Source organism: Bos grunniens, chromosome 1, assembly GCF_055505025.1.
Source record: "Bos grunniens cultivar Pamir isolate PY7600 chromosome 1, Bosgru_T2T1.0, whole genome shotgun sequence".
NCBI lineage: Eukaryota > Metazoa > Chordata > Mammalia > Artiodactyla > Bovidae > Bos > Bos grunniens.
In genome coordinates this window covers 58,834,645-58,850,215 of record NC_141165.1, presented here as the reverse complement: position 1 = coordinate 58,850,215, position 15,571 = coordinate 58,834,645, and the positions used below count along the sequence as shown (strand labels likewise).

General features: G+C 37.6%; 1 protein-coding gene across 1 annotated transcript in view; it reads right to left on the bottom strand.

The window, feature by feature from the left end:
* Positions 1 to 15,571, bottom strand: part of LOC147379488 (uncharacterized) — a 687,768-nt gene that overhangs the window by 161,984 nt on the left and 510,213 nt on the right. The window contains exon 7 of the mRNA XM_086415322.1: positions 4,165 to 4,287. Within this exon, the coding sequence (XP_086271448.1) occupies positions 4,165 to 4,287 (123 nt within the window). The remainder of the gene's footprint in view (positions 1 to 4,164; positions 4,288 to 15,571) is intronic.

Below are 15,571 nucleotides of genomic sequence, written 5' to 3'. Positions count from 1 at the left end.
AGTTAGCCAGATTTTTCTGAAAATTAATTTCCTTTATTTTCAGAGTAAAATTTACTAGATTTCTTTGGATCTCTGATCTTTCATCTCTCAGGTAGACTAGGCTGGATTAGTCCTTGAATTCCTCCAAAATAAGATTCTATGATATATAAAACAGAGTTTTCCAAAAAGGACCAGAATATAATTATTGTTTTTTTTTTTTTAAGAACATTTAAGTTAAACTGGATATAAAATTCTCATTTTATATTTTTATTAAACTGGATATAAAATTCTCACACACTGTTTGTATGTGGGACTGCCTAAAGTCTAAGTTCTTTAAATACTTTTCAAATAAAATACAAGCTCTATAAAATAATTATTCTACAGAATCCAGTGGATTTTAACAAATACAGGTTAACAGATGATTTGTAACAAGTTAGTAATTTGGGGAACCCCATAATATTAAAATACTTTGGAGATGCAGTAATTTTGTCCAATTTCTACACTTCCCACATAAGGAATACAGGGTGAAGAGAGATTAAGGGACTTGCTAAAGGACATGCGACAACTGGGAGTCCACTGGGCCACTGTTTCTGGTCCATGGATGAGAGTCAATGGTGGACTAATATGAATATTTCTGTTTTTCAGGTCGTTGCTAAATCTAGTTTCTATTTTTTAAGCTGTTGGTTTCCAAGTAAAGGGAAATTTAAAAGTATATAAATTATTTGGTAATATCTGTGTTAATGGAGAATACTGATAGCAAAGCAAATCTGAACGCAAATACTGATAGCAAAGCCAAAATTTTATTTTGACTGCTTTCCCATGCTGGGTCTGGACTCTTCATCAACCAGGTGTAACTGTGCTGCCCAAGGTCACGGACCTAGACTTCTGGCCCAGAATTCCATTATAAAGGAAGTTATAAGGAGAAGCGGTCATTGACAAGCTTTGCCTCACATTGACAGAGCTGTGTGACTGTATCATTATGTAACAGTATCATGGAATCCTCCTACATATACACCTTTTAAAGAAGCACCATCTTAAGGCAAAAGTATATGGGAGGTATTCTGAAGCATTATAGATGTCTTTAAAAATCTGATGAAAATAATAAGCCCTTACCACCAGAAAAATGACATGCACTCCAAAAATTTGCAAACAAATTCAGGTACTCAACCTGAGGGTCACTGAGGCCAAGATTCCAGTTTTACTGGGATCATATTTTATCAGCAGTGCAGGCAGTACTACATGGGGAGCCAAGCGGCCTGTACACTGCAGCTGGATATTATGGACCCCCTCTCTTAACACCACTTTGTATAACTTTATCTGGCAGAGGCTGACCAGTAACTGCTGGCCATATGTCACCACAAGTGCACAGTCCTTAGAGACAGCATGTTTTCCTGAAATGAAGTCATCTTAAATTCTGTACGGGTTTGGAGTACAAGAAGTTTGCTGTAGCTGTAATTAAGAGAAAGTGCAAAAAACACCAGAGGCTCAAAAATTCACACTAACCTAAGCCTCTGACTGATGGGCAGAACGGGGCAAAGGAAGAGAAAGAAGGTAGGGAGGAGGGAAGAAACGAAGACACCTAATTTCAAGTACTCTAAGTAGTGGAATCATAAAATTCTATAATTTCACCTTCTCCTCTGTGACTCTCCCACAGGTCATGATTAATTTCTGTCTACTACAATATCCTGGTAAGCATCAGCTATCATTCTCAGTTTCCTGCCAGGTAAAAAAATTCCAAAGGGGATGTGAGCTAATTTGATTTTTTGTTTTAAAATATTTGACGCTTCCTACAAATTTACTTAAAATAGAAACCAAAGTAAGACTCAGTTCTCTATATAACATTCTTTCTTTCAAAACAATTAAGCAGACAAACAGTTCTTATCCTCAAGCTCACATTATGAGTATTTAACTACAAAGTGCTTAAATTCTTCTTGAGTTCATTTTAGCAAGACTGCTGTAGTTGTGTCAACTGAGATTTTTAGGACCATTCTTTGAAACCAAAATTTCAATATACTCATAGGAGAAAGACATGAAAATTTCCATAAAGGTCACTTCCTGGGCTCTCAATCCAGTCCTTCTGTAGAATGATATCCAATGGGTGAAAAGCTTTAAAATTATGCAATCATGAAATCCATACTTGTTGTTATCTTAGTTTTTAAGTTGTACACTGCGTTGAAATTCTGCATAAAAGAGGATCAGTCTGTGGAGCTACAAATACCCTATTGCTAGCGCTCTGTTACTTCAGTCACGTCCAACTCTGTGCGACCCCAGGGACTGAAGCCTACCAGCTCCTCTGTCCGTGGGATTCTCCAGGCAAGAATACTGGAGTGGGTTGCCATGCCTTCCTCCAGAGATGAGGACTACCCTCTTGCCATAGTATCCATGTATTTGTACAATAGAAATTTGCTTTTAAGGAATAGAAACAGAAAAGATAAACCATAATATTCTTATCCAAGTCTACTTTTGACCTGATTTCACTGAAACAAAAATTGAAAACTTCTAGAGCAATGATGGCGAGGAACAAGGAAAGAGATTAATAATTTTACTAAGAAAAAGGTAATAACTACCCACTCCAGTGTTCTTGCCTGGAGAATCCTAGGGACAGGGGAGCCTGGTGGGCTGCCGTCTATGGGGTCACACAGAGTCAGACATGACTGAAGTGACATAGCAGCAGCAGCAGATAATAACTGCTATAGTTTAGAAAATTAATTACACCTGAAAAAGTACTTTAGTTGGGTACTAGAGTATTCATTTTGCTTTACTGCAAAAATCAGATATCATAGATTTATATAATGCATTACTTTGCAAAGTATTTTTATATAAGACACAAACATTCACCAAGTCAACCTTTACCAATAAATGCCACATCTGCATGTATTGGTAATCCTGTTCTGAAACATTTTGTGCCTGAGAGAAGTTAGGGTGGCAGTTTAAGGATGCAATAGCTGACGTCCTTACAGGTTGGGGCTGGAGATGGAGATGGGAAAGGGATTCCTATTGCAACAAGCAGTCAAGTTGCAAAAAACAAGGGAGTAGTTCAGGGACTAAATAAATATACATGAGCTGCTGTCCCACTAGGGTGCTTGCTGTAGATACAGTTATCACGATACTGAGTTCCCTGACTACTACGATATGGCTTCTATCTGCATGTTCACTCAGCTTTGGAAAAGCCTTTTTTTGCTCCCCAAACCTCTATTCTCTCATATCAAAATCAGATCTATGACTAGGATATCTTTACCTGTTTCCTCTGGCTTTCTCTCATTTCCTATAAGATATGTTACAAAAAAGAGAGAGTATAAACAATGAAGTTAAGCAAAACTGGCTGTTTTCTCTTTGAAACATCATAATTATAGAATATCTATAAAATGCTAATAATTTTGAGTAAATGGGCAAGCTAACAAGCCCTGTACCAATTAAACCAGCAATTAAATGTTGTTGTATAACATGCTACTCTTTCAATGTAATAGATATTTTTTAAAGGGACTTGGGGATGAAATCAAAATGTGCTTGCTCATCATTCAATGAAAAAACATTTCAATTAAAAAACATTTATAAATCATACAGGATTCTATACTTTTTCCTGTGTACAAAGTCATTTTAGCAAATTTATAAAATTCAGAAACATACCAAGACTTAAAATAGTAATTCTACCACCCCAAACTGATATCTAAGAACATCCTGATACACAATAAGTATATAGTAACCTCAGATTTAATGTGTGTAGCTTTAAATATTCTTGAGCAACCATAAGCTCCTTGGTGTATAATCTGTTATAATTTTTGCTATTATAATCACAAGTCCAATTCTGATTCTGGTTTGAAATGAGTAAGTGACTGTTATAGCCTCCTCTCTTCATGGAGAGTCTGTGCTGAACTGGTATACAAACAACAACTAACAAATTTATACTTTACTACATGTGGCAGAAAAGATGCCCTATGGAAACAGCCACACATTTGGAAATCTGAGTTTGCTTGTGAATGTTAATTTCTCTATTTCCTTCCCCATCTTTTTAGTCTTTTAATAGCAAGATATCTTTTCTTTTTATTCTACGAGAGAGAATTGTACTCGAACACTGTCAGCTTCTATAGGTATTTTTACAATAGAAAAACCTTTTCTTTCTGCCCCTACAAGAGCAGGTCGATTTTCATTGAAAACGACTTCAAGCTGGTTCTAATATTTACTCACTTATGCAGGTGCGTTCATCAGCATGGAGTCTGTATCCCGTATCACATTCACAGTGGAAGGTGCCCAGAGTGTTAATACAGCGCTGCTGGCAGCCTCCATTCACCACCGCACATTCATCGACATCTAGAGGAGGAAGACAGATGGCCAGGATTACAACGTCATTCCAATGTCAGCTTCATAGAAGTGGTACAATATTTGTTTGATACACAGTATGTGTTTTATTGCGCAAAGGCACCATCTCTGTTGCCACAAATCTTTGCCTGTTTGATACATTTTACTCCACAGTATAAACAAGAAAATGTAGACAGAAACTTTATTGAGCTTTTTAAAGCCTAGCCACGATGAGCATAGGGACTGTTTCACAATTTTCTATTCTTCACATCCTGATTAATTAGACAGATCCGAGATATAGATATGTCCTTAGGGAAGGAAACCTGGAGGGGAGAATTACAATGAGCTACTTACTCTATCTGGAGCAACACAGGCGAGTAGATAAACACATATTATTGGTCTGATGCTGCTGAAAAAAGTCAGTAATAAAGTTAAGACCTTGACTCTCCTTATGTGCTACGGTGGACATTAGGGCAGAGTGAGATAAATTCAAATAAAACCATGGTTTGGAGTTCTTAAAAACACATCAATACATTTGCTCCATTGACTCAGCTTCTTCCTTATCCCTCAAAGTTTCATTTTCTGATATACTTAGTATGCTTATGCATGAAGTGATATTAATTTAGAATAAATAGAAAAAGGTCAAGACTCATGGTCACCGATGTATTTGGATCAGTCAAATTCATGATAAATGAAGAGAGTGTTTGTCTTCCTTTGGAAAGGAACATCGATTTCTCTCTCAGAACCTATATTTTCTTGTATCCTATACAGTCAGTACTTACATATCTAAAATCACAAGAAGACCACCACAAACATAGGTCAAGTTTTTCAGATAATCAGTGAAATAAGATGTTCTACATCTTCTTGTTTGGAGAATCTATTTTGTGACGTGTCAAAGTAAAAATCAGGCAGCAGTCAAGATTGAGAATGCTCGTGTCTCATGCAGATAATGTCCCTGAGTCCCCTGCCTCCAGTTTCATTCCAGCACAGAATGTGGAGTATGAATACTCTTCACTAAAATATGTAATCATAATAGATAATTAGCTTTACATTGAGTGAGACTTAATTCCACAGGGCAAGACCTTTATTCAAGACATCAATATTGGGAAGGAATACTATTGCAGTATCTTATCATAGGACCTTGAAATCCTAATGGATATTTTGTACTGTGGTAAAAATTAGGGCATTTGTACTGAGGGAAGAAAAAGAATTTCCTTCTACTTGGCATTTTTTAATGAAAAAGAAGAAAAATACAAATCACAAAAGGAGTCCCACATTTAAAAATTACTAGTTTACTGTATTTTCCTTCTAAAATTAGATATTCTGGATTAATTTCTGATATTTTTTAAAGGAATCTTATTTTAGAGATAAGAACTATGGACTTTTCATAGTATTAGAATTTTTATTAAATTTTGAGTCTGTGATCAGCAAAACACTAAGTTTTTCCATATAAACCAACATCAAATCAGAATTCTCCATTTGTTACTCATACTTTGTGCAGGGCTTTAATATTTATGCTGGCTAAATTTTTATTCTTTCTAGCTTTAGGGTATTATTCCACAAGGTTGAGATATAATTTTGAATCTTAGTTCTGTCAGACGCTGAATTAGATCTCCTTCCCAGGTCTTTGATTTTAAACATACAAATAAAACTTAATTCTCAAGAGTCATATGTTTTTCCAATATAATGATCAACACTTCAGCACTTGCAATCATCAAAATTTTTCATAATATATCATATATAGATAGATTGATAGATTTATTTACATATAGATGCATGTGTATGTGTGTGTGTGTGTGTGTATGTGTGTGTGCTCAGTATCCAGCTGTTTGAGACTTCATGGGTTGTAGCCTGCCAGGCTCCTCTGTCCATGGGATTCTCCAGGCAAGAAAACTGAAGCCAGTTGCTATTTCCTTCTCCACATACATAAGTATTACAAATTAAAATGTCTTAAAAAGTGTGCACAGATAAAATGATGACTGCTGAGGGAAGGAAGGCATGTAGATTGGGTGGGGTACAAGATAAGTGTCTTGGACAAGAAAGTTTATCCACATCTATAATGTTCTTTTTTTTTTTTTCACAAGAAAGGTTTTAAGGTATTACATGCATATTAAAAAGGAATTTTAAAGAAAGAAGCATAATAAGACCACCTCCCTTCCTGCTCAAGCTTCAATAATTTTCTGACAAAAGAAACCAAGTAAGTGTACAATAAAAAAAAGAATCACTGGGCTCACTCCAAAGATTAGAGTGGACATGGATTTTAAGGATGAGTCCTCTTTTACTATGTTTTAGTGTGTTCATATTCTGAACCTGCCCCCAGAACTATAATTAAAGTGCCATAATATATTAAAATATACATAACACTCAAAGAAAAGCAAATCAAACTTCCTCTGGACATTGGGTCAGAGAGCCTTGGGAAAAATATCTTAGTGTCAAAGCTTATTAGCCTATCAACCTTGGCTCTTTGAGACTCAGGTTTTTCATCTGTAAGATGGAAGAACAATGACTACCAAAAGTTTGAATAGGAAAAAGGAGTCCAGAATGGCGGTGGCTAAAAGACAAGGAAGGGAAAAGCCCGCGAAAATAGAAGAAAGGAAGGTCCAAGGACTGGAGTGAGGACCTGAGGTAGAACAAACAGCATTCCTGGCTAGCCCAATTTACATAGGGCAGGCCCGGGGGAGGAAAAGACATATAAAAAGAGGAGCCAAAGGGCCAGGGGTCTCTCTCTCCCCCACGCGCGTGCTCATTCTCTCTCTCTCTCTCCTCATCGCATCTTTTGGGTCTACATGTCCTCACGCCTCAATGATGTATTTTTCTTTATTTTCTAAATAAATCTGATCTGTCCGAGAACTATAACACAGACTGTCTGAGGGCTGTGACGCACCGAGGGCTTTAACATCCGTCACTTCAAATTTTTGTTGTGATGAGACAGAACCAAAGAGATTACACTCCCCTGACACTATGGTTTATGTTTTTCTTTCTTATTCATATATATGATTTTGGAATAGATTTCTCATACTTGAGGCTGTATGTAGGAATCAGTCGATTGTATTCCACTAACTTGAACCAACAAGGCAAAATCATAAAGTGAAGGACTTCCCTGATGATCCAGTGGCTAAAACTCTGTGTTCTCAATGCAGGAGCCAGAGAACTGGATCCCACATGCCACAAATAAGAGCTCACATGCCCCAACTACAGATCCCACATGCTCCAATGAAGATTGAAGATCCCTTGTGCCACAACTAAGAACTGGCACAGATAAATAAAATATTTTTAAAAATCCATAAAATGAGAGCACATGATAGATGTCCTGAGCAACGTGGGAATTCAGGGAAGGGAAAACGCATTTGAGTGGCAGTGATTAGGGGATGGTTGAGATATAAACTGAGACTTGAGTTCATGGAGAAAAGGACGAGTAATACCTGAAGATGTCCATGGACAGAGGAGCCTCCCAGCCTACAGTCCATGGAATTGCAAAGAGTGGGACATGACTGAGAGATTGAGCATGCACACACAACCCAGACGTGCAGCTGTTTAAACATGCAGTGTCTGAGATTTAGTGTTCAGACTTGTCAGGTTGGAGAAGAAGGTTGGCAAAAGAAAGTAACATTGAAAAACAAATCTAAAATCTTCTTTTAATGAATTGAGATAGCAACATGTTCCTTTTCTTGATTTGCAATACAAATTTGTGGGCAGGTGGAGACATAATAGGCTGTGTTCACACAGTAGCTAAGCAAACTTATTAAAAGTTAAAAAAAATCAATCATTTATAAAGCGGTACCAAATGCAGAGTAATTGGTTTGACTTTCTTCCTTTGTGTCCTTTCAGAATACACTGAATTTACAGATTGCTTGGGCATTGTGTGACCTACAGTTTGCAAATCTGGCAGGGCATTAGAATAATTTGGTGAGTATTTAGAATTATCCATGCCTTGGTCTTGCCTTTAAAAAATCTAATTTAACTGGTCCAGGGTAAGACTGGAGAGTGAAACATTTTGGATAAAATCAGCTATAAGGATATATTGTACAACACAGGGAATATAACCTATATTTCATAATAACTATAAATGGAGTATTATCTTTGAAAATTGTGAATATTAAATATCTGTAACTTACGTAATATTGTATATCAACTAAACCAGTATAAAAGATTATAAAAAATAGACTACAGCAAATGTTTAATAAAAGTTACTTATCATTTAAAAAAAAAAAAAAGCACCTTTAGTGATTCTTATGTGGAGCCGGAGTTGAGATCCCTTGATGTAGTTTCTGCTTTAGTTGCCTTCTTAGAATGCAAAGAGCCAAGGGGCTGGATTTTAGCATTTCTAATAGATCCAAGCCTATTCTAAAGCTGCTGGTCTGGGGACCATACTCTGAGTAATGAGCCTGCAGACAGTCCTCTGTCCAACTGTAAATGTCATACAGATCATAGATGTCATGATTTGACTCAACTTCTCAGCTGCTTGACTAAAGCATACCAATTCAGTTTAAATAGATACATCAATACTCTGACCAAAATAGTGTGTATATCAGATCAGATCAGATCAGTCGCTCAGTTGTGTCCAACTCTTTGTGACCCCATGAATCGCAGCACGCCAGGCCTCCCTGTCCAACACCAACTCCCGGAGTTCACTCAGACTCATGTCCATCAAGTCAGTGATGCCATCCAGCCATCTCATCTTCTGTCGTCCCCTTCTCCTCTTGCCCCCAATCCCTCCCAGCATCAGAGACTTTTCCAATGAGTCAACTCTTCGCATGAGGTGGCCAAAGTACTGGAGTTTCAGCTTTAGCATCATTCCTTCCAAAGAAATCCCAGGGCTGATCTTCAGAATGGATTGGTTGGATCTCCTTGCCTACACAAATGTATACATACATATATATATATATATATATATGTATATATATATAGTTTTTGTTTAGTTGCTAAGTCGTGTCTGACTTTTTGTGATCCCATAAACTGAAGCCTGCCAGGCTCCTCTGTCCATGGGATTCTCCAGGCAAGAATATGGAGTAGGTTGCCATTTCCTCCTCCAGGGGATCTTCATGACCCAGGGATTGAACCCATGTCTCTTGCATCTCCTGCATTGCACACAGATTCTTGACCACTGAGCCACCAGGGAAGCCTTATATACATACACACATATATTAAATTATATGCTAAAATCATCCGAAAATAAACCACTAATATTTCCCACAATATTCTCTCAGTAATAGTTAATAGCTTTAAGACAACTTTAGCATTATCTGTTATGAGGAATGACTTTCTTCTGTAAAACATGAGGGATATTTTAGTTCCTTTCTGATGAAGTACCTCTGATATAGGATAAAACTGGGCTAAATTGCCAAGATATTAGACACTCATGCTGAAGCTGTCACAAGTGATTTTCTTTTCTATCAAGATTCTGCCCAACAGAGTTAAAAACTAGAAATGTCAATATTACATTAAAATGTTATTATCAAGTATACTTCATGTGAAGAAACCATTTCTTCAAAATTTCTCTCAGTTATATCTTCATGTTAGATGCTTACAGAAAGCCCTGCCCTTAGAATTGGAGCTCCAGGACACTGCTGGGAATAATGATAAAATGATTAGAATTTTTTCAGCATTATCACTGAGATATGGACCAAGGATGATGATTTTTATACTGTAAAAAATGTCAAAAAGAATCAACTATGTCTGCTATTTTTCCTTTTTAGTGTCCTTTCTCTTAATACTTCTGCTGTATTTATCCCCCAAATTATTTCCCCAGATGGTCACAGAATATAATAGCTTAAAATAATTCACATCATTATCCAATGTATTTTGCACATAAAAGCCCCCTGAAACAACAATGATCCATTTTTTCCCTAAACAATTCAGGATTATTTCATATTTTTTTTTTAGAGTGTGCAGCCAGAGTAAGATAAATTATTCTTCCATTTGCTTTTTAATGTACTGTTCTCAGGAATCTTTTGATTGGAAATAAGTGTTCCTGGGTTGCTTTATATTAAAGATTGCATTATAGAAGTGTTAGGTGTGGAGGGAATATTAAAGGATGTGTTGAAGACTCCACTAGATTTTACATGTGGCATTATTTTCACTCTGTTTTACTATTCTACTTTCGCTCTGATGTGCAATACTGCTGACTTTTCACTTGTATTTTAATTCTATAATTCCTGATCGAACGAACTCCTTAAGGTCAAGGATCCTGTTATATTAAGCATATTCTGGCATAAAGTTTATACTCCATAAATGATAAGTGAATGAATGAATGTGTGGTTTGAGAGCCCTCCACATCATTTAGTCTTCGTATTCACTAATATTCATTAATGGATTTTCTTAGTAATGGGCTCTGTTCCACTTGCCTTTTCTTCACTCTTGTAATAGACTATTGGTTTGTTTTTGACCCTTCACAAGTTTCTTTAAAAAAATCCAGGGCACAGAATAATTTTTGCTTGCTAATGAACAAACTTAAACTGTGTCTATAGTGAATATTCACTGCTTGACTGCTTAGGATTCATCCATTTTTCTTCTTCACTAATACTCAATAGCTATGAGGTTTTCCTTTGGGGAAATTTATCCCTGTGATTTTAGAGAAAACATGTAGATTACATGGGACTGATAAATACCATTCCTCTCTCAAATCTGAGGTGGATTTTTCTTGGCATAAATTTACCTCCATCTGTCACAGTGATTGGACCAGGTACTGTCTTCATTAGCATATGACTGTCTCAGGAATGAATGAATTCCTTCAGATGTGATCCAGTCACCATGAAGCTCAACATATAGGTCCGGAACCTGAAACATAGAGACCCTGTTGCTCTGGAAATTTTAATGTGTGTATATGAGCCATTTTACAGTAGCCAGTTTGCTCCCATGAATGAGGCTACACTAAAGATAAAGCCAACAAACAGGACAGAACTGAAGGATCGAGTATAGGAGTTGGAGTCCTGATTGAATTATGCCTGAAACCTTCCCACCTCTGGCCTTCTCAGTTAAGTGATTCAATACCCTCCCTTTTATTGTTTAGGCATTTTAAATCACATGATCCTATTGCTTGTAAAATAAGTCATCCTAACTGATTCATGCATACTGTAAAGTGGGTTTGCAGGAGGAAGTCACCAAATACAGCCCAAACTAAGCACACACTTTCCAAAAAGATTCATTGTCCTCCAATCAGTGAAATGTTTTAATCTATGTTTCATCAAAGATTGGGAAAAGTGATGTAGTTCTTCCTCTTAACATTTCTGGAGCAATTATACTCTGTTAAGATTCTAATGAATTTGGGGATTTATCACAATTTTGGTTCAACTTTATTATGAATATTAAAAGTTTATCAAACTGCCTGTGCAAAACTGTGTTAGATCTGATAGTGCCTACAAGGTTGAAGATGCCATCTTGCATGATTTCCTCACAATTGCTCTGAGAGATTTTTCTGATTTGGTCTGTTGAGAATAAGGATTAATGCCAAAAAAAAAAAAAGAGAGAGAGAGAGATTATGCTAAAGATGTGGCTAGGGCCTGATTGGCACCCCGCTCTAATACTTCTGCCTGGAGAATCCCATGGACAGAGGAGCCTGGTAGGCTGCAGTTCCTGGAGTCGCTAAGCTCAGACACAACTGAACGACTTCACTTTCACTTTTCATTTTCATGCATTGGAGAAGGAAATGGCAACCCACTCCAGTGTTCTTGCCTGGAGAATCCCAGGGATGGGGGAGCCTGGTGGGCTGCTGTCTATGGGGTCGCACAGAGTTGGACACGACTGAAGCGACTTAGCAGCAGCAGCAGCAAGGAATCAGGTGTCTACTTTATAGACCATGGGCACCAGCAGGGCAAAGGATAGGTAAATGGGAGACTGAAGGCAGGGAGATCAAGTAACAACAATTGCCAAAATCCAGCTGAATGATGATGAAGACTTGATCTAATCTAGTAGCAGTGGAAAGAGAGAAACATGGGCAGATATAAAAGAGAAGAGAAAATCAAAATGTTTTGTTTATTAGCATGGTAACCCAATCCAGTATTCTTGCCTGGAGAATCCTGTGGACAGGTGAACATGGCCGGCTATAGAGCATGGTGTTGCAAAGAGTTAAACACAACGGAAGCAACTTAGCATGCATGCATGATGAAGAACAAAGACTCAAGGTGAAGTGACTTGAACAACTGGATGGATATTTGTGGTATTCACCACATTCATTAAAATAGCACAGAAGGAGGAATATTTGATACTAAAAGAATATAGCTGCTGAATCATATGTGTGATTATTTGTTTTATATCTTTGTTCCCTGTTCAAGAATAATTCAATGAGAGTAGGAATTCTGCTGGTTTTACTCACAATACCTATTCCAGTGTTTGGCACATAGATGTTATAAAAATACCTGTTAAAAAAGTAAATGAAAAGGTACAGAATATTGAGCATCTCCATATAGATAGTAACTCAGAGCACAAGAGTAGGGATAATATCAATAAGCAAAAGTATGTAGGTAAAGAAGATAAAGGAGGTTAATAGAGAACTCTGAGAAGTATCAACATTTAGGACAGAACACACAAATCTGACCAAGATGGCCATCCAGAGAAGTAGGAGGAAAACTGAGAAAGTCTGGCATTATGGAAGCCGAGGGAGGGCGAGTTTCAAGAAGGAAAATGTGGACAACACAGGGATTTCAAATAGGAACTGGGAAGTGCCCACTGGATTTAACAAGAATTTCACTGATGAAACTGATGAGGATGAGGATACCAATAAAAATAACCCACCTGACAATTACCGAACACAAACAATGTACCAGGCACTGCTCTAAACCGTCCACATTAACACATTTAATACTCAAGACAGCCCTACGAAATAAATACTAATATTACTCCTACCTACAGAGGAGGAAGCTGAGACTTAGAAGGCTGTTTTAATAGAGTACTAGATTGATCCCAGGTTGCAGTGTGTTGGGTTGAAGAAAAAGTGGGAGACAAAGAAAGGGAGACAGAAAGCTAAGACACATATTGCAATAATTTTGACTATTAAGAAAAGGAGGCTGTATTTGGACTGGAGAGCATAGTAGAGGGAGAGAGTTTTTAAGGTGGACCAGATTTGCAGTAGTTTAAATATTGATGAGAAGGGACCAATAGAGAGGGCTGACTTGAAGATATGAGAGGGATTTCTCAAATTATTGAGAATCTCAAATCATATTAGTGCAGTCCATGAGAAAGTATATCCTGGGAGAAGTAATCCACCCTGGGCACTGAACATCCTTACGTATTTTATGTCAGATAACTCTTTACCCAAGCCATTTTTCAAGGCTCTGTTTGCACAGAGAGACAAGCTAACATATCCCCTGAGAAAACAAAGTGGCTTGTTTCTGCTAACTCTAAAAGTGGTGGATTCCCCAAGCTCAGTGTTTCCCTTGTTTAATGCAGCCAGATGGTGTGTAGGCATTGATAATGAGTCCTTTGTGTCACTGCTACAGGATTTGGGGGGACACGGGGAATTGACACAGACATATAAAGCTCTGGCTACTGGCTATGCCAGGAGTAATAAAGCCCTTTGTTTCTGACCCTGGAGCCTCATGTCTTGTGTCACCATCTATGAAACAATTACAGCCTAACTGGTTAGTTATAGTAGGGTATTCTAGAATATGAGACCCTGCACACTTTGTAATAGTACACAGAAATGAAATCACACACACACGATCACCTGTTACTCTGGGTTACAGTGAGCATGTCCATCTGAGCAGCTACAGATGTTACTGTTTTCTCCTTGTTTCTTCTTATGCCTTTTGATTGCTTGTAGTCTTGAAATGATTAGTAAAGCACAGTACAGGAAAGATCCCTTATCTTCCTGGGCCTGATTTGATAAGCTGATCCTTTATGTTAGCTCAGGAAGGAAGAAGGAAAAGATGTCATGCATGTGGGCCTGCATGAGATTTTATTGAGCAGTGAGAGCACAAACACCTAATCCAGGGAACCAATAATTTTACTATATTGTTAGCTCCTTGAGGACAGAGATGGTATATGTTTTGCTTATTGCTGTATTTCTAGTACTTAAAGAAGTGTTTGTCATATAGTATGCACAATAAATATTTGCTGAAAAGGAGGGAAAAACCAGGTTTCCCTTGTGGTCCAGTGGTTAAGATTCTATGCTTCCACTGCAGGGGGCACTGGTTCAATCCCTGGTCAGGAAACTAAGATTCCACAGATGAAAGTGAATAAATGAACAGATAAGTGATGGGTAGATAAAACTGCAGAGGGACAAGGCTCAGCAAAGAGACTGAGAAAGGGGAATCAAGAAGGTGGAAAGGAGCAGACAGTGTGGAATCCTGGTACCCAAGGAGGAATGTCTTTTTAAAAGGGAATGAACAACAAAATCAGTGCTGCTGAAAATCAAATCAAATGAGGACTGAAAACAATCTGGTAGATTGGTAAATTATAAAGTCTTTCTGCCACATAGTAGAATGTGGATAGCAAGTTAGCCTTTGGGGATGACTATTCTTTACAAAAGGTTTTTCAGAGTCCAGAATAATCTATTCTTTCTTCTTATTGAAAACAGAGTTTCCAAGGCCAGGCTTTCTTGGATCTATTGTGTTGCTGCTTCATCTATAACACAACCAATCGCATCCCTGAAGACCACAGTGTGACAAGGCTCTGGTATATACTGCTACAATATTGTTATCATAGTTTCTCTGTGAAGGGCTACAAACAATGAAAATAAAGCATATACACAGAGCCTACTGAAAACATGAAATTGACATACACTTAATGATACGCAAAATCATTTCCATACTTTATAATGTCAAGCACAAATGGGAAAGAAAGGTGAGTGAGCCAGTAAAACTGAGCTAAACAAAAAGTCATCTATCAATAGCTCATTTTGCTTAGTTACTTTTCTCTATAACCATTTCAACCCACAGTCCAATCACATTGATTCTCTTCCAGTTTTCAAGAAAGAGCCAAACTCACTATAGCCTGAGAGCTAAGGATATTATTTCCAGAAATGGATAAGGCATTCACCCTGGGCACTCAGTTAGAAAAAACAGAAACATTTAGCCAAACTCCAGATTCACTCTCTATAATGAAAGGTATCATCCTCTGAGAAATTTTCATCTTTTGGACAGTGACTGGTTCAGCTTCTCCTTTTTTCCTTGGAGGTCTAACACAACTCTAGCATTTAGAGACTACTTCAGTTCAGTTCAGTCTCTCAGTCGTGTCCAACTGTTTGTGACCCCATGAATCACAGCATGCCAGGCCTCCCTGTCCATCACCAACTCCTGGAGTTCACCCAAACTCTTGCACCAGTTGGTGATGCCATCTAGCCATCTCATCCTCTGTCGTC